At 41.5% G+C, this 27,489-nt stretch overlaps 2 protein-coding genes across 3 annotated transcripts; one reads left to right on the top strand and one right to left on the bottom strand.

Annotated features, from left to right (window-relative positions):
• Nucleotides 1-2,749: 2,749 nt before the first annotated feature.
• Nucleotides 2,750-9,516, bottom strand: WFDC13 (WAP four-disulfide core domain 13). Of its 2 annotated transcripts, XM_004062265.3 has the most exons (4): nucleotides 9,343-9,516; nucleotides 6,958-7,108; nucleotides 5,626-5,690; nucleotides 2,750-3,703 (listed from the first exon to the last, which is right to left on the bottom strand). In XM_004062265.3, the coding sequence occupies exons 1-3, from the start codon at nucleotides 9,428-9,430 to the stop codon at nucleotides 5,648-5,650; spliced, it is 282 nt and encodes a 93-aa protein (XP_004062313.3). In that variant the 5' UTR covers nucleotides 9,431-9,516; the 3' UTR covers nucleotides 2,750-3,703; nucleotides 5,626-5,647. The 2 variants fall into 2 exon arrangements, with proteins under 2 accessions (XP_004062313.3, XP_055229045.2); XM_055373070.2 differs by lacking the exon at nucleotides 2,750-3,703 and having other exon boundaries at nucleotides 5,414-5,690; nucleotides 9,343-9,486.
• Nucleotides 9,517-24,646: 15,130 nt separating this feature from the next.
• On the top strand, nucleotides 24,647-26,023 carry WFDC10B (WAP four-disulfide core domain 10B). Its single transcript, XM_063702070.1, is given in 2 exon segments — nucleotides 24,647-24,785; nucleotides 25,726-26,023. Coding segments are annotated over 2 exon segments (222 nt in total). The 5' UTR covers nucleotides 24,647-24,694; the 3' UTR covers nucleotides 25,857-26,023.
• Nucleotides 26,024-27,489: the final 1,466 nt, after the last annotated feature.

Raw genomic sequence — 27,489 nt, 5'->3', positions numbered from 1 at the left:
ATTTTTTACAAAGATTTTCTCCATTCCATAGGTTGCATTTTCATTTTGTTGATTGTTTCCTTTGCTGTGCAGAAAATGTAGTCTCCCTTGTTTATTTGTGTTTTTGTTTCTTGTGCTTTTGGTTTCAAATAAAAAAAAAATCATTGTCCAGACCAATGGAACTTTGTCCCTATGTTTTCTTCTAAGAGTTTTACAGTCTCAGGTCTTATGTTTAAGTCTTTAGTCCATTTTGAATTGATTTTTGTGTGTGGCGTAAGTTTTCCTAACATCATTTAACGAAGAGATTATCCTTTCCCCATTGTATATTCTTGGTGCCTTTGTTGGAAGTTAGTTGACTGTACATGCAAGGGTTTAATTCTGGGCTCTCTATTCTGTTTCGTTGCCATATGTGTCTGTTTTTATGCTAGTACCATACTGTTTGGATTACTGTAGTTTGCAATATAGTTTAAAATCATGACATGTGATGCTTCCAGCTTTGTTCTTTTTGCTCAGAATTTCTTTAGCTATTCAGCGTCTTTTGTGGCTCACATGAATTTTAGAATTGTTTTTTCTATTTCTGTGAAAAATATCTTTGGAATTTTGATAGAGATTGCATTGAATCTGTGGAGTAATTTAAGCATTATGAACATTTTAACAATATTAATTTCTCCAACTCATGAACATGGGATATCTTTTCATTTTTTGTGTGTCATCTATAATTTCTTTTATCAATATTCTATAGTTTTCAGTGTACAGATCCTTCACCTCTTTGGTTATATTTACTCCTATTTTATTCTTTTTGATGCTATTATAAATGGGATTATTTTTCTTGATTTCTTTTATGGGTAGTTTGTAGTTAGTGTAGAGAAATTCATCTAATTTTTGTATATTGATTATTTTATCCTGCACTTTTATTGAATTTATTAATTCTAACAGTTATTTTTGTTATTGAGTCTTTAGAGTTTGGTATACATAAGATGCTATCTGTAAACAGAGACAATTTTCCTATTGTCTCTGTTTCCTTCTCCTTTCATACTTGGATGCCTTTTATTTCTTTTTCTTGCCTAATCGTTCTGGATAGGATTTCAAGTATTTTGTTGAATAGAAGTGGTGAGAGTAGGCATCCTTGTCTTATTCCTGATCTTAGAGGCAAAGCTTTCAGCTTTTCATCACTGAGTATGATGTTAGCTATGGGCTTGTTATACATGGCCTTTGTTATATAGAGATACATGGCTTGTATACCTAATTCATTGAGAGCTTTTATTATGAAAAAAATGTTGAATTTTTCTCAAGTGCTTTTTTTTTCTTTCTTTTTTTTTCTTTTGGAGACAAAGTTTTACTCTTTCATCCAGGCTGGAGTGAAGTAGCATGATCTCGGCTCACTGCAACATCCACCCCCTGGATTCAAGCAATTCTCCTGCCTCAATATTTTAGCATTTTATCCTTTCTTGCCTCATTAAAAGGTACTTACTTATTGAGCTCCTGCTATATTTCAGTAACTATTCTCAATGTTGGGTATATAGAGATGAATTAAACAAAGTTTTGTCCTCAAAAGTTGTATACGAGTCTTGGCTCCAAGGCTGGGAAGCAGAACCCATGAACAAACAAGATTTCACCTTCAAAATTGTAAATTCCATTCCTAACACAGCTAAAACCACCTTTCCCAGCAAACCTAAAATTATGTTGGATTGTTGACTAAGCACTTATAGGAGGCAATGACAGAGTACAAGAGTGCTCTCCAAAGGGCCATAGTCTTCATATTATTCATATTTATCTTCTTCCCAGGTGACAGCAAGAAAAAGTGACTCTTTTTTCACTGTGTCTCCCAAGTATCCTTATTGACTTGGTATAGCCCCTACTGAACTACTGATCTTTCACCATTCTGCTGGGATGGACTGAGAAGAGAACTCCCAGCAAGAATTTGCAAGATATCCATAAGCATTGTTATTTTTTGAACAGTTTTATTCTGGCTTCATTGTGGCCAAATTCTTGTCTCTTAGCTTTTCATCTTTATTCACTCCCCTGGCGAAGAGTTGGACCTATCTATTAGAGCATCTTTTCCAAGATTCCCCATGCCTGTCACTTGTTCTTAATAAACTAAATAAACTCATGATTGGCTGAAGCATCCCTTCAAGATTTCAGCCTGGAGGGTCAGCCTGTCCTGTGTGGTTGTGTGTCAGGTACTTTCCAGTCCGGCCATGTTTCCTTCAAAGCAAGTTGATACTGCTGAGTTACTGGTTACTTAATTAAGCCTCCCAACCACCAGACTACAATCAAGAACTTAGTATCACAAATTACCTAAGGTAAGTGGTGTTATCTCTATTTTAAGCATGAAAAATTCAAGTTTTGAAGAATTTAGATGATTTGCCATAGTAGCACAACTATGGTTAAGTGAGAAGTCATGGTGTATAGATTATATTCACTGATGAAGGGGTGAAAATCCATTTTTCTTCTTCCTTAATGCCATTCCTTATATCTCACCCTTTGCAGTAAGTCCTCAAAATGTTAACAATAATCATAACCATTCATATTTCTGTCACAGTGCATACAACATATTTTTATGCATATTATTTAATCTTTTTGTATAGTCTTGTGAAAATGAAGAACAATTGCTTATGCTGTTTTCCTAATGAGGAACACAAGGCTCACTGGTACAGAGTTGGCAGTAATGGAGGCAAGCAGAGAAAGGCCCAGGCTTTGTGGAGCTTGATGCTTGTATAGTTATGGATACCTTGTTTTAGAAAAATAATGCAGAACTACTAATACAAAATTAGACACGTAAGTGAATATTTGAAGTGAAAAAAATTGCAACAAATTACAAACTTAACAAAAGCTTACGAATATATCAAATATCATGAATCCCAGAAAAATAACACTTTATTATTATTATTTTAAATACCTTTATAATACCTTTTTAATATTTTATGGCTGATTATTTTTGATTGTCTCTTCTTATGACTATAGTTTTTATATCATTTCTGTAGAGAGAACAGAAGGATAATTCAATCTTTGCTCTAGTATGGTTGATCAAAAATTTAAAGTTATTATTGGTAGTTTAGGAAAGATTATTTCCATTTCCATAACTTATCAGTAATGCCACATTGTCATGTCCTCTGCAGTTTCTGGCTCAGGTGGTGCTACATGCCGGGGGCAAGACCTTGGAGAGTTCTAGCCCTTTGATTTTGATTTCATGGCACCTTATTGCAGCCTCTTAGTCACTGATCCAGCTCTATCAGGTCCTCACCACCCCCACTGTGCCTGTCCTGGGTTCATGATATGGCCATGAAGCCTTGAAGGCTGGCCCCAAGGAGGTTGCCATGCAGTGTCTGGTTGATATTTCTCCTTGAGGTTAAATATGGGATCAATTAGCCTGATGAGTGCAACCAAGGGCAGGTAATCAGTGAGGGTTGTTCAGATGTTGATGTGGTAGGTCCTTAAGACCACCACCAGGGCACACACAGCATCCCCGGATTGGAACAGTGCTGCTTGTCTCTATGCCAAAGTGGGGTTTCTGCTTCCTCTCCTCATCCCAGGAGGAAACTGTGCTGAGCTTTGGAAGGGGCTCTTGCAAGTGTTGACCTAAAGCTTAAGCTTCAAGAGTTTTATGGTAGATTAGCCTTTATTGCCAAGCTCAGAAACGATTTGCAAGTTAGATATTGGGCCTCCAGTTTCTTGCTTCTCAATACCTTCCTAAAGGTGGACCAAGAAAAAGCACTGTAGAGGCCTGTGGGGAAGGAAAGATAATTAGTCCATTTATTCTTCTTGATTCTTTAAACATCCTTGGACATCATGTTGGGTCTCTAGAGAATTACTGTCATTGAACTGTCTGTTGTCAGGCTATGCTTAGGAACTCCTTAAAGAAATAGCCCCCAAAAACTTTTCCTGGAGTCTAACATGAGGCTGTCATAGAGGGTGTCCTCTGTCATGATCACCTTTAATTAGCCATCATTTTTTAGACATCAGCTTTATGTAGCTTAAAGCAATGCTTTCCATTAGAACTTTCTGTGTTCTGTATTTATAATGTGTAATATGGTAGCTACTAACCACATGTGGTTATTAAACACTTGAAAATAAGGCTAAGGAACTGATTGAATATTTTATTTTATTGTAATTCATATGAGTTAACATTTAAATAGCCTCTCGTGACCAGTGCCTACAGTATTGGATAGATCAAACTCAGATTATTAAAACAGTGATAGCCAACCTGTATGTAAGAGACCTGCCTCACTCAGGTCAACTCGAACCACATATGGTCAGTTTCTGATAGTAAAAGAGTCTATAGATTTTTCTGAACAGTATTTCCTGCCCTGGATCAGGGGTCACTAGGTTATGGTAGGCCAAAGATAGGGCACTGCAAAAGACAAAGAGAGGGACTAATTCTGTCTGGAGTGAACTGGTGAAGTTTCTATGGAGTGTTTAATTTAATAGAAACCTTGAAGCATGAGTGGGAGCTCATCCGCAGCATGGTGGGCTCACCAGAGCCTGGGCAAGTGCTCATGCACCTAAACTGCTCCACTGGTCTCCACCTGCTACTATTTATCACGCTCCTTTGTACAGGGTTAATCAAAGGACTAAGCTGAAAGACCACCATTCTAATTTGGAACATCTGGAGACATCAGAAGGCCCATTAGAAGACCCTAAACTTCTAATTTTTTCTTTCAAATACTCTGAAACGAAATCCACCAACTTATGAATACTATCATTTTTTTGGTGGTGGAATTCCACAGGACTCCATTTTGTTCACCATTCTTGAAGCATCAGTAAAATAATAAAGATGATTCCCACTCCCTCTTTTTTTTTTTGAGATGGAGTCTCACTCTGTCTCCCAGGCTGGAGTGCAATGGTGCACTCTCGGCTCACCGCAACCTCTGCCTCCTGGGTTCAAGCAATTCTCCTGCTTCAGCCTCCTGAGTAGCTGGGATTCCAGGTGTGCACCATCACGCCCAACTAATTTTTGTATTTTTAGTAGAGACAGGGTTTCACTGTGTTGGTCAGGCTGGTCTCGAACTCCTGACCTCGTGATCCGTCCACCTTGGCCTCCGAAAGTGCTGGGGTTACAGGTGTGAGTCACCGTACCCGGCCCACTCCCTCTTTTTTCAGAGAAAAAACTGGAACCTGAATGAGTGACCTTGTAAGTGAGTTGCTGGCAGTTTCTACCTTTGCAGAGACCAAGTTCTTCCATCTACATGGCCTTGTGTTGTCCTCCCAATACCCCAAGGCATGGATGTTTTCTTCATATTTCACATGAGGGAGGTGACTGTCTCAGAGAGGTACAGTGAGCAGACCAAAGTCTCAGAGCGTGAAGGGCTCAGCTTGAGTCCCTGCCCAGGGTGCTGTCAACCCGGAGGCTAGAAGAGCTTGTTCCTTGACAAAGCCTCAGATCTGAGTGCCCTGGGTTCCCCCTGGGCCATGACTTGGTTCCTTACGTTGCTCTGTGTTGCAGAATTCATGCTGGACTGCACCGTGCCTCCCCCAGGGAGTGCAAAGATAGCCCTTGGAGGGGAATGATGGAGGAGGAGGCAATCAGGTAATGAGAAGCCATTCTGACCTTGTGGGAATGTGGTGCCCCTGGTGAGGCTACAGGAAGAAAGTGAGCATCCCTGGGAATCTCACACGAGGAAGGCCAGACCAAATCCCTGTACTTACAAAATGCTCTAGGAAATATGCCTCAGTTGGCAGGCATGTTGACTTCTGAGCCCTTGTGTTTGATTCTGTAGAAGAAAAATATTTTCAAATATTAACTAGTGAAGTTTTATTTTTAGAGATATATATTTTTCTTTCAATTACTTCCACCATTAATATTAGACCGTGAAGCTCAGTTCTCTTGCCATAGGGAAGGCAGAACCTCAAAAAACTCAATGACACCAAAGAGTTATATTTATGCTTCTGCATTCCAATGTAGAGCATTAAAAGATGTGGAATTTAATTGCAAGGGCTAGTCTCTTCAAAGAGAAGTGGTTGCCTAATCGCCAAAATTCACAGCAATTATGTTGGCAAGTAATGTTTTAAAGCTTACATGGATTGTCTATTTTAACCTCACTATTATTGTTCCAGTCTTAAGGATGAGGAAGTTGATGCCCAGAGAGAGGTTAATTAGCTTGTCTAAGATCACGTAAGGTCACTTAGCTAAGGAGCCCGGATTTGAGCCCAGGTGTTTGGCTTTGAGCCCATGCTTAATCACTCTGCACATTATCTCATATGCTGGATATTCTGCTCATGGTAGGGAATATAGCAGGGAACAAGACTGCCAGGCTTCCCTCAAAGGGCTCATTGGTTGAGTCTTCCACTGTGGGTCTTTTGAAATTTCATAAGGGCCTTGCAAAGCAGGAAAAAACAAGAGTACTTATTTTACTCATGAGAAAAAGAAAGTAAAAAAGAGGGAATTGTCTTACTCAAGGTCATAGAAAGACATAGTTGCAAGATGGGATTAGAAACCATATGTCTCATCAGCACCCTATGTCCTTTCTCTGCCCTGGGAGCACACTCCATTTAGCAGGCTTGCGGCTAGTGTTAATGTCTGGACAATTAATCAAAACTTCCTTTGGGCTGGATCTCCAGAGCCCAAGAACACTGGTGGCCAAAGGATGGTGTCTTGTGAAAGGAGGGCAAGCAAAAGTGTAGGACAAATTTTGCTTTGGGATTTTGGTTACACCTGCAGATACAGTGTCCCTGGGATAAGGGTGGATTCTGGGTCGGGGGAAGGTCTGTGGATAAAGGCATTTGTGGGTGTGTTCAGAGAGGCAGAGTCAGAGATTCACTGATATGGTGATGGGATGTGGTGACTGGGAGGGGAGGAGGGCTTTTCTAATCAGGACTTTTATGGAAATTATCCTTGGTCAAGAGAAGGGGCATGTTGGCAACATGGCCACCAAGGAAAAAAAAAAAGGAGAGATCCAGCACAGTTGCTGGTAAGGGACTCTTCTGCTGGGCTCCCACCAGCAGCTCTAGGATCAGACCTGGATATGAGATATCTCTTACCTGTTGCGCTTTTGAAATGTTTCTGATGAACAGACTATCCCACAGAAGGAGGAACAGCACTGAAATCCTTTCTTGCAATCTTCCTGCATTGTACACAGGTGAGTACAGTTTTCAGGTGCTGATATGCAGGGTGGAGGTTCCAAGATATACTCTGGAACACAGAACAAGTAAGAGAAGGGCCTCACCAACAGGCTGGAGTAATGTTCAGAACTCAGAAAGCCCAGGGAACTGCCAGGAAACCTGCCACCCTCATCTGCCTTGCATGGTTCCAGGGTGGTGGCATCAGGTTTTGTCCTCAGCTGCTGCCTTCCTCTGAGTTCTGAGCAGGGAAGCAGGGCATGGATATTTTTTGATCAAGAATAGGGTTTGGTAGAACCCTGCACCCATTGGTCATTCACCATCCTTGTAGTTCAGATGCCAAGCCCCCATTGACTATGGTTGGGTCCATATCAAGGGTATCAATGGTGTATGTGGTGAACAAGAAAGAGGTTTGTATGTTCGTTCTGCACTGATTCATTGTGTGGTCTTGAGCAAGTTGTAGAGCTTCTCATTAACAACATAGTTTACCCTGCGGTTAACCTAACGTGGGTTATTTGTGTACAGGAAGAATGAGTGAAAGGTAAGTTTTGGTAAAGGATGAAGACCATGCATTAAACTGAAGGTACTGGATCAGAGAGCTGGGACCCAATTCACAAGTAAGTTCTGGGAGTGACTTCTTTCATGGTAAGAAGGGTGAGGATTTTAGAATGGCGTTCAAAGATTCAGCTTTTTTCTTCCTTGGTGTCTCTCGATCAGGAGGCCAGAGCACCAGGATGCCCCACTTTCTACTGTTAGAGAAGAATAAGCATCATTATGTTGACTTCCTATTTCGTCCCCTACCCCCAAGTATTTCAGTTCAAAGCTAAGACCTACCTGCCCTGGGAGATTCTTCCCTAAGTCCACAACCCACAATCTCCTTTCTATTTCTGGACTCTAAGGATGGGCCCCATTAATCCCTTTCCCCAAGCCCTTCCGGGTCCTAATTTTTGTACCTTGTGATTCTCCCTTTCTTTGGGGGCAAAAGTCAAAAGTGGGGCATTCTATTGCAAATAGAGGAATTGTGGGTCTATTCCTCTGCAAATATTTGCAATTAGAAGGAAATCTATAGGATATTATGATGATTTGAAAGGAATGAATGAAGAAAGAGGTCATGACTATAACTGTAGTAGCAAATGGCACCAGAATTGGGGTAAAAGAAGCTGAGGTTCAAGCTGTTGACAATTTAACAGAGACCAATAACTAGTACTCACCCCTGGCCTCTCAGCTATTCTATAGCTCACTGGGGCACTGCAAGAAATTGGAACTGGTCCACACTTTGAAGAGCCTGGGGCTCAACAGAGCAGTTTAGAGATAGACACCATGATCCAGAGATCTCAGAGAGGTCACCCTTTTCAAGTCTTGACCCCTCTTCTGGGTATCTGGTCCCAACTTCACTCACAGCACTTACCAGTCTTTTAGAAAGCCTCTTTGTGCCTTTCCTCAAATTCTGATTCTCCAATTAACTCTACCCTGGGCACTCCTATTTTCTTGTAGCTTGCTTAGTCCCTCTTAGTCCTACAAACCTGCATGCCTTTTCTGAAACTTCTTAAGCAGGACCTAGCCTCCCCAGACACATGAGCTACCACACTTATCCCTCTTCTGAGCCGCCAGTATTCTGAAGATGTTTTCCCCATAGAAGAGTGGATGTATGATGAATAACAGTTCTTTTCCCACTTGGTATTGGTTAAGGTCAACATTACTAGAGCCAGAGCTCTTTTGAGTTGAGCTGGGCAGTGGTGGCTGCTGAGATGGACTCTACACTGTCCCATTGATGCTAATTACCGGTAATTGTAGAGTACCTCTGGAGTTTGAAAATGTGGAATAAAAGGCAAGACCTCCTTTCCCTCCTTCCCAAAAAAACATCCTCCAAGGCCAAGGTTATGTAGATTCCAGCTTGAGTTCTACCAACTTCGTTGTCTCTGTTTTATTGCTTGAAAAGTGAATCCAAGCATCCATGAAGGAGCCACGGGCAGCAAGACTAAGCTGGATGATGAGGCTGATCACATTTTACAGCATTTAATATTACTGAGCATTTACCATGGTTTAGTAAGAGTGAGCTATGTCTGCATGCATTATCTGTTCCCCTCCTGTATTCATTATAAGGATAAAAACCTAAGGCCCAGATACTATGCCCAAGGTCACTCAGCAACAGAGCAGGGATTCAAACCTAGATCTTGCCAACAATAAAGCTTGGGCCCTTGAACATGACACGGTATTTTTCCAAGAGGTGTGACAGACTGTCAGCCCTCAGATCCTCTCCTATCCACACATGTTACTTCCCTCCTTGGGCCCAGATCCAGCACCTACTCAGAACACGCTGCTTGGGACTCCCAGGCACCAGCTGCAGTGCTAGGCAGAACACCACCAGGAACTGGAGAGGCAGCACAGGCTTCATGGTGTCAGTGGGACGGGTGAGTAAGTTCTGGCCAAGGGTTGCTGGGTTTGACCAGGCACTGCTGTGAGGAGAAGAGAAGGAAAGAGGGCAAAGTGGAGGCCCAGTGTGACTAGGCTTTCACCGTGTACTCCAATCAAAACGGGCAGGGCAGGAATCCAAGCACCTCCCAATCACACCCACTCCAGGGTCACGTAGTGTTTTCATATCCTCCTTTATTCCCCTAATCTTGACCTTGCTATCTCTTCCATCTGTATCTAGATCTTATTCATGTCCCTTAACATTTTTTTATAATTTTCCCCTGTGGAAATTGTACATGTTATATTTATTCACAGAGGATTGAATTTTTTTTTTTTTTTTTTTTTTTTTGAGATGGAGTCTGGCTCTGTCACCCAGGCTGGAGTGCAGTGGTGCGATCTCTGCTCACTGCAGCCTCTTCCTCCCAGGTTCAGGCAATTCTCGTGTCTCAGACTCCTGAGTTGCTGGGATTACAGGCGTGTACCACCACGTCCAGCTAATTTTTGTATTTTTAGTAGAGATGGGGTTTCACTGTGTTATCCAGGCTAGTCTTGAACTTCTGACCTCAGGTGATCTGCCCTCCTCGGCCTCTCAAAGTGCTAGGATTACAGGTGTGAGCCACTGCACCTGGTCTGAGGCTTGAAGTTTTAAAAGAAAATTGTAAATGTTATCATAACTTTTCAATTAATTCCTTTTGTTTACTGCTAATGTAGAGAAGTTAACTTTCCAGTTTGCTCAAAAATCTCCACCATGACAATTATTTGACCTCACTGAAACCAGTAAACATTGACTCTTCACTTCCCTATTTCGTAGTCCTCCCCTATACGCGTTTACTTTTCTTTCTATCAATGTAGGACTCAGAACCTGTCATTTAAATCTCCTTGCTTGAATCTGCCTACAAAAACTGCAACCCTGAATGAATCCAACCATCAATTTCACTGAAGCTTGAACCTAGGCGGATAATTGTTGCTGGGGGAAAATAACTCAACTGGGCCACTAAACAGCACAATAGATGCACCATCACCAAACCAAAAAGGGTCTGGCAATCTTACTAAGTTTCTTCAGTAAGCCAGTGTTCCCACTTTCTACAAATACTATTTCAAACTTGCTTTCCTCTCTTTAAACCTTGGATCTTTTCTTCTTTCCACGAATTTGTAACTAGTTAGCTTGCTAAATTCTCCCATTGTTTATTATGGTTTCTTGGTGTGTTCTCTTCAGTGTTTATCATAGGCAAATAAGAACAGTTATAGTTTTCTTCTTCAAACTTTATGCCATTTTTAATGCCTCACTGTGCTGGCTAGGCCCTTGAGTACATATGTAAGTGGTGATAGTGTGTATTTTTGTCTGATACCTGATTTAAAATGAAAACTTCTTGTTTCCCCTTTTAGAACTGTCTCCACTTTAGGTTTCTCATAAGTACCCGCTATCAGGTTTAGAAAGTTTTCTTTCATTCCTAATATAACAAGAAATTTTAAATTAGTTTATGTCAGATTATATGTATTGCTTTTTTCTATGTATATTGAGATGATAACATTTTTATATCCTTTAATCTGTTAATGCAGTGAACATTCAGATTTTCAAACATTAAGCCATTTCTATGGTAATATAAGGTGATCATTGAATATTATCATTTTTATATTGTTTGGTTTAGTTTGCTATTTTTAAGGTATTTTACATCTATATTCATAATGAACTGGGCCTGTAACTTGTCTTTCTCATATTGTCCTTGCTTGGTTTTATAGCAAGTTTATGCTGACTTCATAGGATGTGCTGAGTAGTAGCCCTTCTTTATCAATTCTCTAGAAATTCTTGATTTAAGATAATTAGTTACTTGAACTCTCAACTCTGTTTTTCTTGCACGAATATACTCATTTGCACCTTGTTGTTTTCATTTAACAATATATCCTGAAAACTGCTCTCCAGTAGTTCATAACAATTTTTCCTCTATTACAGCTGCATTTGACATACACCTTAGTCATATAGCCAGTCTCCTATATTTGGGCATTTAGGTAGTTTCCAAGATTTTGCTATTATAAATAATGGTGCAATGAACAATTATGCATAATTTTCTGTATTGTTGGAGGTATAATATCAGTAAATTTCTAAAAGTGTGATCATTGGTTAAAAGGATAAATGCACGGATGGGTGTGGTGGCTCACACCTGTAATCCCAGCACTTTGGGAGGCTGAGGAGGGCAGATCATGAGGTCAGCAGTTTGAGACCAGCCTGGTCAACATGGTGAAACCCCATCTCTACTAAAAATACAAAAATTAGATGGGCGTGGTGGCACATGCCTGTAGTCCCAGCTACTCAGGAGGCTGAGGCAGAAGAATCACTTGAACCCGGGAGGCAGAGGTTGCAGTGAGCCAAGATCAAGCCACTGCACTCCACCCTGGGTGACAGAGCTAGACTTTGTCTCAAAAGAATAAAAAAGGATAAATGCACATATAGTTTGGCTAGATATTGCCGATTTCTACTTCATAAAGATTATACCTTTTTGTAATGCCACCAACAATGTGACTGTGCATGTTTCCTACAGTCTCACTAACAGAACGTGTTGTCATGCTTTTGAATTTTTTCCAGAACAATTGGGTAGGAAATATTATTTCTGTAGTTTTTGAGGTTCATTTACTATGTAGCATGCACCAGTACTTCATTCCATTTTATGGGTGAATAATACTCCATTGTATATATATATATATCACAATTGTTTATCCATTCATCTGCTGATGGACATTTCAGCTGTTTCCTTGCTTTGGCAATTGCAAATAATGCAGCTATGAACATTTGTAGATGAATTTTTTTTGAGTATATATTTTTAACTCATTTGGGTAAATATTTGGGAGTAGAACTGCTGGGTCATATGTTTAACTTTGTATGTTTACTTTTTTGAGGAAACTCCAAACTCTTCCCACAGTGGCTGAACAATTTAATACTTCTATCAGCAATGCACGAGGGTTCCAATTTCTCCACATACTTGCCAGTACTTATTATTTTCCTTTTTAGAAATTATAGCCAGTCAAAAAATGTGAAGTGGTAGCTCATGGTTTTTATTTGTATTTCCCTAATAACTAATGATGTTGAGCATTTCTTTCTTCTTCTTCTTCCCCCTCCCCCTCCCCCTCCTTCTCCTCCTCCTTTTTTTTTTTTTTAGATGGATTCTCACTCTGTCTCCCAGGCTGGAGTGCAGTTGTGTGATGTCAGCTCACTGCAACCTCTACCTCCCAGGTTCAAGCGATTCTCCTGCCTCAGCCTCCTGAGTAGCTGGGATTACAGGCGCCTGCCACCCACACCTGACAAATTTTTGTATTTTTAGTAGAGACGGGGTTTCACCATGTTGGCGAGGCTGGTCTTGGACTCCTGACCTCAGGTGATCCACCTGCTTTGGCCTCCCGAAGTGCTGGGATTACAGGCATGAGCCACTGTGCCCAGCCGATATTGAGCATATTTTCATGTGCTCGTTGGTCATTTTTATATTTTCTTTGAAGAAATGTACATTCAAGTCCTTTGCCCATTTTGTAATTGGGTTTTTTTTTTTCTTCTTCTTGAGTTGTAAGAGTTCTTTAATATATTCTGGATACTCACCAGATAGATGATTTTTTCAAATATTTTCTCCCATTCCATAGGCTGTCTTTTCACTTTTTTGATAGTCATTTGAGGCACAAAAGTTTTTAACTTTGATGAAGTCTGATTTTTTTTTTCTTTTGTTACTGTGCTTTTGGTGTTTTTTCTAAGAATCCATTGCCCAATCCATAGTCATGAAGATTTACTTCTACATTTCTTCTAAGAATTTTGTAGCTTTTATATTTAAATCATTGGCTTATTTTTGAATCAGGAAGTGTGAATTCTACTTTTTGAAGATTGCTTTGGCTATCCAAAGCCTTGGCTTCGGTTCAGCCTTGCTGGGAAAAACATGCAACTGGCTGGGTCACAGAGCCAACAAGGCACTCTCTGTTTTTCACTCAGAACGCACAAAATGGGGGAAATGGGAGACCCTACAAAGTACAACAATGAAAAGGCAGTTTTGTATGAACCTGAGGATCAAGTTTTCTATTTCTCAAATAAAGAAAAATCTGGCCAGGCGTGGTGGCTCACACCTATAATCCCAGCACTTTGGGAGGCCGAGGCGGGTGGATCACCTGAGGCCAGGAGTTCGAGACCAGCCTGGCCAACATAGTGAAACCCCATCTCTACTAAAAATATAAAAATTAGCCAGGAGTGGTGGCACACTCCGGTAGTCCCAGCTACTCGGGAGGCTGAAGCAGGAGAATTGCTTGAATCTGGGAGGCGGAGGTTGCAGTGAGCTGAGCTTGCGCCACTGCACTCCAGCCTGGGTGACGGAATGAGACTCCGTCTCAAAAAAAAAAAAAAAGAAAAAGAAAAACCTGTTGGAACTTGATTGGAATTGCATTGTAATGCCGTCTTAATAATTTTAAGTCTTCCAGTACAGAATATGGGATGTCGGCTAGGTGTGGTGGCTCACGCCTATAATCTCAGCACTTTGAGAGGCCAAGGCAGGTGGTTTGCTTGAGCTCAGGAGTTCGAGATCAGCCTGGGCAACATGGCAAAACCCTGTCTCTACAGAAAATACAAAAATTAGCTGGGCGTAGTGGCATGTGCCTATAGTCCCAGCACCTGGGAGAATATAGTCCCAGCACCTGGGAGATGGAGGTTGCAGTGAGCCAAGATCATGCCACTGCACTCCAGCCTGGGTGACAGAGCCAGATGCTGTCTCAAAAAAAAAAAAAAAAACAAAACATGATGGGATGTCTTTCTATTTCTTGAGGTCTTCTATAATTTCTTTCAGCAATGTTCTGTATTTTGTGGTATACAAGTCTTTTACCTCCATGGTTAAATTTATTTCTAGGTATTTTATCCTTTCATAGCCTGTTGTAAATCAAATTGTTTCCTTAATTTCCTTTTTGGATTGCTCGTTGCTGGTGTTTACAAAAACAGCTGAGATAGTTTTACTTTCTTCCAAATTTGGATGACTTTTATTTCTTTTTATTACTTAATTGCTTTGGTTAGAACTCCATTACAATGTTGACTAGCAGTGGTGAAAGATGCATCCTTGTCTTATTTGTGATCTTGGGAGAAAGATTTTGATCTTTTGCAATTGAGTATAATGATCATTGTATATAGTTTTTTATAGGTGCCTTTAATCATGTTAAGGAAGTCCTTTATTTCCTAGTTTTCTGAATTTTTTTTAATCATAGAAGGGTGGTGAATTTTGTGAAATGCTTTTTCTGTATCAATTAAGATTGGAAAACTTTGAGAAGGATTGGTGTTAATAAAAAAAAGTTTGGTATAGATTTTATCAGTGAAGTCATCTAGCCCTAGGCATTCTTTTTGTTGAAGAGAGTCATGTGTATTTTTCAAAAATTACTGATTCTATCTGTTTATTTGTTATAGGTCTGTTAATATTTTCTATTCCTTCTCAAGTCAGTTTTGGTGATTTGTGAGTTTCTAGGAATTTTTCCATTTCATCCAGGTTATCTAATTTGTTGGTGTAAAATTGTTCATAGTATTCTCTTATGATTTTTTTAGTTCTGTAAGGTTGGTGGTGATGTCCCACTCTAATTTCTGATATTAGTTATTTGTGTCTTTTCTCTTTTCTTCTTAGTCAATCTAGCTAAAGATTTTCAATCTTATTGATCTTTTAAAAAAACCAAGTTTTGGTCTTGTTGATTCTTTTTATTGGTTTTCTATTTCCTATTCCATTTTTCTGTGCTCACGTGTTTATTATTTCCTTCCTTCTGCTAGCTTTGGGTGTATTTGTTCTTCTCTTTCTAGTTTCATATGATGTAAAGTTAGGTTGTAGATTTGAGATCTTTTTTTTTTTTTTTTTTGAGACGGAGTCTTGCTCTGTCGCCTAGGCTGGAGTGCAGTGGCGCGATCTCAGCTCACTGCAACCTCTGCCTCCTGGGTTCAAGCGATTCTCCTGCCTCAGACTCCTGAGTAGCTGGGACTACAAGGCTCATACTACCATGCCTAGTTAATTTTTGTATTTTTAGTAGAGGTGGGGTTTCACTGTGTTAGCCAGGATGGTCTCGATCTCCTGACCTCGTGATCTGCCTGCGTCGGCCTCCCAAAGTGCTGGGATTACAGGTGTGAGCCACTGCGCCTGGCCGTGCTCTTTTTTAATGTAAGTATTTACAGTTATAGATTTTCTACCCTGAGAACTACTTTTACTGCATCTCATAAGTTTTTGGATGTTGTGTTTTGTGTTTTCATTTTCATTCATCCGAAAGTTTTTTTCTAAGTAGTTGGGACTACAGGTGCATACCACCATGCCCAGTTAGTTTTTTGTAGAGACAGGGTCTTTTTATGTTGCCAGGCTGGTCTTGAATTCCTGGGCTCAAGTGATCCACCCACCTCAGCCTCCCAAAGTGCTGGGATTACAGGCATGAGTCAACATGCCTGGCTCAAATTATTTTCTAATTTCCATTGTGATTTATTCTTTGACTCATTGGCTGTTTTAGAGTGTATTAATTTCACATTTTTGAGAATTTTCCAGTTTTTCCTTCTCTTATTGATTTCTAGCTTTGTTCCATTGTGGCTGGAGAAGATAGTTTGTATAATTTCAATCTTTTAAAATTTATTTAGGCTTGTTTTGTGGCCTAACATGTAGTTTATCCTGGAGTATGTTCCATATGTGCTTGAGAAGAATATGCATTCTCTTCTTGTCTTAGGTCTGTCTTAGGTTTATAGTGTTGTTTAGTACCCTATTTCCTTATTGATTTTTCTGTCTACATGTTCTATTCATTATTGAAAGAGGGCCTGGAATGCTTTCCAACACCAACAACCAATTCTCCTATCTCTGGACACCAACTGGGTGTTCCAAAATTTAATTTAATTCTGACACTAACTACTTGAAGTTAGTGCAGACCCCACAGCTTATAGGCTTGATTTCACAAGACTACTCCCAACTTCAGGTGCCAGTTGCAAGTCTTGGGCTTCCTGCACTTTTGATCTACTGGCTATAAATCAGGGGCTCCCACAATCCCATCTGAAAGTTTGATAATTTGCTGAAACAGCTCACAGAACTCAGGAAACACTTTACTTAAGGTTTATCAGTTTATTATAAAGGATACAAATGAATAGCCAGATGAAGTAAATAGGGTGAGCTTCAGAAGGGTCCCAAGCACAGGAATTTCTGTCCTTGTGAGTTGTGTGTGCCACCCTCCTGGCACATGGATGTGTTCACCAATTCAGAAGCTCATCAAATCTTATTGTTTAAGAGTTTTTACAGAGCTTCAACTCCTTCCTTCTTTAACTTCCTGGAGGAGAGTGGGTGGGTCTAAAATTTCCAAACCTCTAATCACTTGATCTTTCTGGTGACCAGCTCCATCCTGAGGCTACCTAGGGGCCCCACTCCAAGTAACCTAATTAGCAGAAACTCAGGTGGAATCGAAAGGGGCTTCTTATGAATAGCAAAAGACACACCTATCACTCAGGAAATTCCAAGAGTTTTAGGAACCTTGTGCCAGGAACTGGGGACAAAGACCAAATATATTTCTTATGATGCCATGGTGGAATATTGAACTCTCCAGCTATTTCTGTAGTGCTACATCTCCCTTCAATCCTGTGGTGTTTGCTTCATATATTTTGAAGCTCTATTGCTTGGTGTGTATATGTTTATAATTTTTATATCTTTTTGATGAATTGACCCTTTTATTGATATATAATCATGTTTTTTGTTTCTTTTAACAATATTTGACACAATGTGTATTTTGTTTGACTTTAATAATCACAGCTCTTTTTGCTACTATTTGCCATATGCAGAAAATTGAAACTGGGCCTCTTCCTTATGCCTTATACAAAAATTAACTCAAGATGGATTAAAGGCTTAACTGTAAAACTCCAAACTATAAAAACTCTAGAAGAAAATCTGGGCAATACCATTCAGGACATAGGCATTGGCAAAGATTTCATGACAAAATCACCAAAAGCAATTGCAACAAAAGCAAAAATTGACAAATGGGATCTAATTAAACTAAAGAGCTTCTGTACAGCAAAATAGACTATCATCAGAGTGAACAGACAACCTACAAAATGGGAGAAAATGTTTGCAATCTATCCACCTGACAAAGGTCTAGTATCCAGAGTCTACAAGGAACTTAAATTTATAAGAAAAAACAGGAGGAGGAGCCAAGATGGCCGAATAGGAACAGCTCCGGTCTACAGCTCCCAGTGTGAGCGACGCAGAAGACGGGTGATTTCTGCATTTCCATCTGAGGTACCGGGTTCATCTCACTAGGGAGTGCCAGACAGTGGGCGCAGGTCAGTGGGTGCAGCACACCGTGCGTGAGCCGCAGTGTGAGGCATTGCCTCACTCGGGAAGCGCAAGGGGTCAGGGAGTTCCTTTTCCTAGTCAAAGAAAGGGGTGACAGACGGCACCTGGAAAATCAGGTCACTCCTACCCCAATACTGCGTGTTTCCGACAGGCTTAAAAAACTGCGCACCAGGAGATTATATCCCACACATGGCTCGGAGGGTCCTATGCCCACAGAGTCTTGCTGATTGCTAGCACAGCAGTCTGAGATCAAACTGCAAGGCGGCAGCGAGGCTGGGGGAGGGGCGCCCACCACTGCACAGGCTTGCTTAGGTAAACAAAGCAGCCGGGAAGCTCCAACTCGGTGGAGCCCACCACAGCTCAAGGAGGCCTGCCTGCCTCTGTAGGCTCCACCTCTGGGGGCAGGGCACAGACAGACAAAGACAGCAGTAACCTCTGCAGACTTAAATGTCCCTGTCTGACAGCTTTGAAGAGAGCAGTGGTTCTCCCAGCACGCAGCTGGAGATCTGAGAATGGGCAGACTGCCTCCTCAAATGGGTCCCTGACCCCTGACGCCTGAGCAGCCTAACTGGGAGGCACCCCCCAGTAGGGGCAGACTGACACCTCACACGGCTGGGTACTCCTCTGAGACAAAACTTCCAGAGGAACGATCAGACAGTAGCATTCACGGTTCATGAAAAACCACTGTTCTGCAGACACTGCTGCTGATACCCAGGCAAACAGGGTCTGGAGTTGACCTCTAGCAAACTCCAACAGACCTGCAGCTAAGGGTCCTGTCTGTTAGAAGGAAAACTAACAAACAGAAAGGACATCCACATCAAAAACCCATCTGTACATCACCATCATCAAAGACCAAAAGTAGATAAGACCACAAAGAAGGGGAAAAAAACAGCAGAAAAACTGGAAACTCTAAAAAGCACAGCACCTCTCCTCCTCCAAAGGAACACACAGTTCCTCACCAGCAATGGAACAAAGCTGGACGGAGAATGACTTTGACGAGTTGAGAGAAGAAGGCTTCAGACGATCAAACTACGAGCTACAGGAGGAAATTCAAACCAAAGGCAAAGAAGTTAAAAACTTTGAAAAATATTTAGAGGAATGTATAACCAGAATAACCAATATAGAGAAGTGCTTAAAGGAGCTGATGGAGCTGAAAGCCAAGGCTCGAGAACTACGTGAAGAATGCAGAAGCCTCAGGAGCCAATGTGATCAACTGGAAGAAAGGGTATCAGTGATGGAAGATGAAATGAAGCGAGAAGGGAAGTTTAGAGAAAAAAGAATAAAAAGAAATGAACAAAGCCTCCAAGAAATATGGGACTGTATGAAAAGACCAAATCTACGTCTGATTGGTGTACCTGAAAGGGACGGGGAGAATGGAACCAAGTTGGAAAACACTCTGCTGGATATTTTCCAGGAGAACTTCCCCAATCTAGCAAGGCAGGCCAACATTCAGATTCAGGAAATACAGAGAACGCCACAAAGATACTCTTCAAGAAGAGCAACTCCAAGACACATAATTGTCAGATTCACCAAAGTTGAAATGAAGGAAAAAATGTTAAGGACAGCCATAGAGAAAGGTCAGGTTACCCAAAAAGGGAAGCCCATCAGACTAACAGCGGATCTCTTGGCAGAAACTCTACAAGCCAGAAGAGAGTGGGGGCCAATATTCAACATTCTTAAAGAAAAGAATTTTCAACCCAGAATTTCATATCCAGCCAAACTAAGCTTCATAAGTGAAGGAGAAATAAAATACTTTACAGACAAGCAAATGCTGAGAGATTTTGTCACCACCAGGCCTGCCCTAAAAGAGCTCCTGAAGGAGGCACTAAACATGGAAAGGAACAACTGGTACCAGCCACTGCAAAATCATGCCAAATTGTAAAGACCATCGAGGCTAGGAAAAAACTGCATCAACTAATGAGCAAAATCACCAGCTAACATCATAATGACAGGATCAAATTCACACATAACAATATTAACTTTAAATGTAAATGGACTAAATGCTCCAATTAAAAGACACAGACTGGCAAACTGGATAAAGACTCAAGACCCATCAGTGTGCTGTATTCAGGAAACCCATCTCATGTGCAGAGACACACTTAGGCTCAAAATAAAAGGATGGAGGAAGATCTACCAAGCAAATAGAAAACAAAAAAAGGCAGGGGTTGCAATCCTAGTCTCTGATAAAACAGACTTTAAACCAACAAAGATCAAAAGAGACAAAGAAGGCCATTACATAATGGTAAAGGGATCAATTCAACAAGAAGAGCTAACTATCCTAAATATATATGCACCCAATACAGGAGCACCCAGATTCATAAAGCAAGTCCTGAGTGACCTACAAAGAGACTTAGACTCCCACACATTAATAATGGGAAACTTTAACACCCCACTGTCAACATTAGACAGATCAACGAGACAGAAAGTCAACAAGGATACCCAGGAATTGAACTCAGCTCTGCACCAAGTGGACCTAATAGACATCTACAGAACTCTCCACCCCAAATCAACAGAATATACATTTTTTTCAGCACCGCACCACACCTATTCCAAAATTGACCACATAGTTGGAAGTAAAGCTCTCCTCAGCAAATGTAAAAGAACAGAAATTATAACAAACTATCTCTCAGATCACAGTGCAATCAAACTAGAACTCAGCTTTAAGAAACTCACTCAAAACTGCTCAACTACATGGAAACTGAACAACCTGCTCCTGAATGACTACTGGGTACATAACAAAATGAAGGCAGAAATAAAGATGTTCTTTGAAACCAATGAGAACAAAGACACAACATACCAGAATCTCTGGGACACATTCAAAGCAGTGTGTAGAGGGAAATTTATAGCACTAAATGCCCACAAGAGAAAGCAGGAAAGATCCAAAATTGACACCCTAACATCACAATTAAAAGAACTAGAAAAGCAAGAGCAAACACATTCAAAAGCTAGCAGAAAGCAAGAAATAACTAAAATCGGAGCAGAACTGAAGGAAATAGAGACACAAAAAACCCTTCAAAAAATTAATGAATCCAGGAGGTGGTTTTTTGAAAGGATCAACAAAATTGATAGACCGCTAGCAAGACTAATAAAAAAAGAGAGAATAATCAAATAGATGCAATAAAAAATGATAAAGGGGATATCACCACCGATCCCACAGAAATACAAACTACCATCACAGAATACTACAAACACCTCTACACAAATAAAGTAGAAAATCTAGAAGAAATTGATAAATTCCTCAACACATACGCTCTCCCAAGACTAAACCAGGAAGAAGTTGAATCTCTGAATAGACCAATAACAGGAGCTGAAATTGTGGCAATAATCAATAGCTTACCAACCAAAAAGAGTCCAGGACCAGATGGATTCACAGCCGAATTCTACCAGAGGTACAAGGAGGAACTGGTACCATTCCTTCTGAAACTATTCCAATCAATAGAAAAAGAGGGAATCCTCCCTAACTCATTTTATGAGGCCAGCATCATTCTGATACCAAAGCCGGGCAGAGACACAACCAAAAAAGAGAATTTTAGACCAATATCCTTGATGAACATTGATGCAAAAGTCCTCAATAAAATACTGGCAAACCGAATCCAGCAGCACATCAAAAAGCTTATCCACCGTGATCAAGTGGGCTTCATCCCTGGGATGCAAGGCTGGTTCAGTATACGCAAATCAATAAATGTAATCCAGCATATAAACAGAACCAAAGACAAAACCACATGATTATCTCAATAGATGCAGAAAAGACCTTTGACAAAATTCAACAACCTTCATGCTAAAAACTCTCAATAAATTAGGTATTGATGGGACGTATCTCAAAATAATAAGAGCTATCTATGACAAACCCACAGCCAATATCATACTGAAGGGGCAAAAACTGGAAGCATTCCCTTTGAAAACTGGCAAAGACAGGGATGCCCTCTCTCACCACTCCTATTCAACATAGTGTTGGAAGTTCTGGCCTGGGCAATTAGGCAGGAGAAGGAAATAAAGTGTATTCAATTAGGAAAAGAGGAAGTCAAGTTGTCCCTGTTTGCAGATGACATGATTGTGTATCTAGAAAACCCCATTGTCTCAGCCCAAAATCTCCTTAAGTTGATAAGCAACTTCAGCAAAGTCTCAGGATACAAAATCAATGTTCAAAAATCACAGGCATTCTTATACACCAATAACACAAACAGAGCCAAATCATGAGTGAACTCCCATTCACAATTGCTTCAAAGAGAATAAAATACCTAGGAATCCACCTTACAAGGGACGTGAAGGACTTCTTCAAGGAGAACTACAAACCACTGCTCAATGAAATAAGAGAGGATACAAACAAATGGAAGAACACTCCATGCTCATGGGTAGGAAGAATCAATATCAACAAAATGGCCATACTGCCCAAGGTAACTTATAGATTCAATGCCATCCCCATCAAGCTACCAATGACTTTCTTCACAGAATTGGAAAAAACTACTTTAAAGTTCATATGGAACCAAAAAAGAGCCCGCATCGCCAAGGCAATCCTAAGCCAAAAGAACAAAGCTGGAGGCATCACACTACCTGACTTCAGACTATACTCCAAGGCTACAGTAACCAAAACAGCATGGTACTGGTAACAAAACAGAGATAAAGATCAACGGAACAGAACAGAGACCTCAGAAATAACACCACATATCTACAACTATCTGATCTTTGACAAACCTGAGAAAAACAAGCAATGGGGAAAGGATTCCCTATTTAATAAATGGTGCTGGGAAAACTGGCTAGCCATATGTAGAAAGCTGAAACTGGATCCCTTCCTTACACCTTATACAAAAATCAATTCAAGATGGATTAAAGACTTAAACGTTATACCTAAAACCATAAAAACCCTAGTAGAAAACCTAGGCATTACCATTCAGGACATAGGCACGGGCAAGGACTTCATGTCTAAAACACCAAAAGCAATGGCAACGAAAACCAAAATTGACAAATGGGATCTAATTAAACTAAAGAGCTTCTGCATAGCAAAAGAAACTACCATCAGAGTGAACAGGAAACCCACAAAATGGGAGAAAATTTTCACAACCTACTCATCTGACAAAGGGCTAATATCCAGAATCTACAATGAACTCAAACAAATTTACAAGGAAAAAACAAACAACTCCATCAAAAAGTGGGCAAAGGACATGAACAGACACTTCTCAAAAGAAGACATTTATGCAGCCAAAAAACACATGAAAAAATGCTCACCATCACTGGCCATCAGAGAAATGCAAATCAAAACCACAATGAGATATCATCTCACACCAGTTAGAATGGCAATCATTAAAAAGTCAGGAAACAACAGGTGCTGGAGAGGATGTGGAGAAATAGGAACACTTTTACACTGTTGGTGGGAGTGGTGATTCCTCAGGGATCTAGAACTAGAAATACCATTTGACCCAGCAACCCCATTACTGGGTATATACCCAAAGGAATAGAATCATTCTGTTATAAAGACACATGCATGCGTATGTTCATTGCAGCACTATTCACAATAGCAAAGACATGAAATTAACCCAAATGCCCATCAATGATAGACTGGATAAAGAAAATATGGTACATATACACCATGGAATACTATGTGGCATAAAAAGGAATGAGATCATGTTCTTTGCAAGGACATGGATGGAGCTACAAGCCGTTATCCTCAGCAAACTAATGGAGGAACAGAAAACCAAACATCCCATGTTCAAACACCCCATGTTCTCACTTATAAGTGGGAGCTGAACAATGAGAATACATGGACACAGGGAGGTAAACAACACACCTTGGGGCCTGTCATGGGAGGGAGAGCATCAGGATAAATGGCTAATGCATGCTGGGCTTGATACCTAGGTGATGGGTTGATAGGTGCAGCAAGCCCCCACAGCACATGCAACAAACCTGCACATCCTGCACATGTACCCCAGAACTTAATATTAAAAATATAGCTCAATCATATAGAGTTTTGTGTAATGATAAGAATATTTATAATTAGGCCGAGTGTGGTGGCTCACGCCTGTAATCCCAGGACTTTGGGAGATTGAGACAGGTGGATCAATTGAAGTCGGGAGTTCAAGACCAGCCTGGCCAACATGGCAGAACCCCATCTCTACTAAAAATACAAAAATTATCTGAGTGTGATGGCACATGCCTGTAATCCCAGCTACTCAGGAGGCTGAGGTGCGAATTGCTTGAACCTGGAAGGTGGAGGTTGCAGTGAGCCAAGATCACGCCATTGCACTCCAGCCTGGTGTGGAGTGAGACTCTGTCTAAAAAAAAAAAAAAAAAAAAGAAGAATTTATAATGAACACATCCATTATATGCAAACAGCCACTTCCTAAAGGAGCTCATGATATGATTTCTGCTTTCACAACTGTGGAAATTGGAGTGTCTATCTGTAGCTACGTTCACCCCCCCCAAAAATTATGTCTTTTCTTTTTGAGAAATAATGACATTTTAAATATTTGCATGACTAAAGGTGGCAGAAGGTAGGTAACAAAAGATAGGTGATTCAAAAATGAGAAAATAAAAGATTGTTTACATTAAATATACAGAGGATCTAAAAGATAATGTAATAAAATATGGGTTAATTCTAAGCACCTTTTAAAAAATTATATTTCTTCTTTTCTTTTTTCCATAAAGCATTTTATAATTAGCAGAAATAAAGAGTACCTTTTGGAAAAGAAAAACTCTGTTAGCAAGAACACAGGACTGGTTATGTGATGGGAGAGGAGGGCATCATTCTTGCAGAAGCCCTATCCTACATGGAGAAGGACAGGGCCAGGAGAAGGCAAGGGCAGGAAGCAAGGACTCTTGCTCTTCCCTGACTTGTCCAGTGGAGGCAGCGAGGAGCTGAAGATCATTCCTGCTTTATTTCCTTCCCTCTCCACAGGCAGCTCTGCAGGGAAGTCTGTGACTGCCTGGCCAGACTTAGGGCTCACGCTGTGGTCAGAGTCATGGCACCCCAGACTCTGCTGCCTGTCCTGGTTCTCTGTGTGCTGCTGCTGCAGGCCCAGGGAGGATACCGTGACAAGATGAGGATGCAGAGTAGGTGATGGGCTGCTGGATGGGTGATGGAGAGTTGGATAGGGGGAATGGAGGAGCTGTGTCCAGTCTGAGTAGGACCTAGGACTTGCAACCTTTCTGCATATCCAGCTCTGACCACAATGCTGTGCAGACTCTGGGCTGTCCCAAACCATGGCCCTCCAACCCCTTTACCTAGCTAGCCCTGGGAATAGTAGTGGGAATGAAGGGGGAACCTACATCTTTTGTTGTTTGCTCCCAGTACTTAGAGACAAATGGTACATCCCATAGTGAAAGGTGCACCAGGGATGAGAAACCAGTGGGAAAGCAAGACAATTATTCTTTGATTTATGCACATTTGTGAGGAGTAAACATCTAGAAGTGGTTATGAGGGTAGGTGTAGGTGTAGAAATGGGTATAAGTGTAGGGTAAAAAGGACATAAGCAATGAAAAGTTGGAGTATACAGGGTAAAGTTAAGTATAACATCAAAGGAGCCAGGAGAGTGGTGGTGGGAAGCGATACTAGGGACAGTGATGGAGAGGAGAGGGAGGGAAGAGAGGCAAGTTCATCTTCTTTTCTGGGCTCTGCAAATTCTGGGGACTAGGGTAGGGTTTGGAAATGTCTCAGGCTTCTTTGAGCTCTCAGGGCCAGACCATAGATTCTATGGGGGTGACTTCACCATGATTAATGGGGAGACAGAGTTCTGAATGCAGGTGTATGGCGAGAGTCCAGGAAGCCCAGGCATTGAGGTCTACTGGGGTGAGATGCAGGGCAGGGAGACAGGATTTAAGATACTGCTAATCACTAGGATTGGTGATGGGCTGGAAGGAAGTTCCCTGAAGAGTCCAGGAGAGTCGTGGTGGCAGGGGTGCCTTGGTTCTGGGGCCATGGAGGAGCTTCAAGCTTGAGAAGGGTGCTCTATAGGTGCATGGTTTCATTGACCCTGCTCCTGCATCATTTCAGGAATCAAGGTCTGTGAGAAGTGACCCAGCATAGATCTATGCATCCACCACTGTTCATATTTCCAAAAGTGTGAAACAAATAAGATATGCTGTTCAGCCTTCTGTGGGAATGTTTGTATGAGCATCCTATGAGTGGGAGAGTGGGCTGGGATGTGCATCCTGCTCCCTGAACCCTTCCATCCGAGACTGTGCCCACATCTGAAGCACAAGGACATCAAATCATCAGCACAAGAACATCAACAGGAATGCCGCCCTCCCCACTGTCTGAACCCCCTGTCCCTGTCAAATAAACCAGAACAAATGCCCATGGATCCTGCCTCTTTTGCTGCCACTACAGGTGATCATTGAGAGCCCACTGTAGCCCCCAAAGATGCCCCACTCATCTTGTGCCCTGGTGTTCGATTTCTCTCCCTGGCTATGCTTCTCTACCCTCCCTCTCCCTCTTTGGCCCATGTATCCCTGCCAGCCCTCAGGATGCCCAGCCCCTTGCTGTTTCGCTCACTGAACCAGAACCAGAACTCCCAGGGGGAGGAACTGCTCATGTGCAGCATCTCCCGATGCTAAGGAGAACATTTCTCACCCTGGAGTCAGAAGGACCCATTAAGCATGAGATGGGTGGCAGTTAGAACCCAAGGTAAAGAGTGGGAGGCCCCCAAGCACTGCTTTGGTCTCCTTAGCCTTGGTACTCCCCCACCTCATGCTCCCCAGTCTCTTTCTGAGCTTCAGATTGCTGTCTCTTTACAATGAGGATAATGAGTCCCAGGAAGGCCAGCGACATGCCTAAGGCCACGAGAGAGAGAGGATATGATGTGGCTGGAAGAGGATGTTTCCTCTGAGCTCACTTTTTCTCACTTCTCTCCATTACTTGAGACCAGAGGCAACCTAGTGAGAGTGAGTGCCTGCACCAACCCCAAAGCTCCTCCTGTCCAGCACCCACCAACATGGCTACTCCTCTGATGGGACCCAATTTGGGTCTCAGGATCTAGGATCTAACACTCCAGCACCTTCCATTAACTGAATAGTCCCTATCTTTCCCAAGCCCTCTTCCTTAGGGGCTTATTCTCTTTTCTTTTGATCAAGAGGAACACCAAGGGGTGGGGAACAGGTGGTTCATGCTGCTGTTGCTAAGGAGTAATTGGCACAGAGTGGCAGTGGGTCTTGCCTGTCATCCTACTGTGAGTTAGTGGAAATTAACCACTGTGGTACAGACTCTCCCTTACTCTATGCAATCACAACTCCTCTGAAATGATCCTGGGGCTAGATCCAGGGTTGGGTCACGTGGCTAATTGGAACACGGAGTCAAATGTGAAGAGGTTTCAGGAGGACAGGCCATGCCCAGAGGCAGGTGTGCAGTGTTATGCTCCAATCTAGTGCTTCTTGCTGGGCTATTCAATGAAAGAGACATCATAGAAGAAAACTTCCCCCATCAGACCAGAGGCCATGAGCCACCTCTGAGGCATCACACCAGGCTCTGGATATCTCAGGTTTGTCTTCACCTTTCTCAAGAGCTTTTCTTGGACAAGGGAGTCTTAGAAAAGAGATCATGATCAACTACCAACACAGACATCATCAGAGGTAGGTGGGCTATAAGGGCATGGTCTCTAAGAGATCTTATTTGGTGCTTCCTCAGATAGCCTCCGTTAGCAAGCATCATCTCAGGCCATCTCCAAACACTGCTAGGAGACACTATTAAGAGAGGCAAATTTACCTGTCAGGGACCATATAGAGAATAACCTCCCCCATTCAAGTTCAGTGCACTGTACCA

The sequence above is a fragment of the Gorilla gorilla genome, chromosome 21, assembly GCF_029281585.2.
Source record: "Gorilla gorilla gorilla isolate KB3781 chromosome 21, NHGRI_mGorGor1-v2.1_pri, whole genome shotgun sequence".
NCBI classification, from domain to species: domain Eukaryota; kingdom Metazoa; phylum Chordata; class Mammalia; order Primates; family Hominidae; genus Gorilla; species Gorilla gorilla.
The sequence above is the reverse complement of the archived record's forward strand: the minus strand, read 5'-3'. Positions and strand labels throughout refer to the sequence as shown.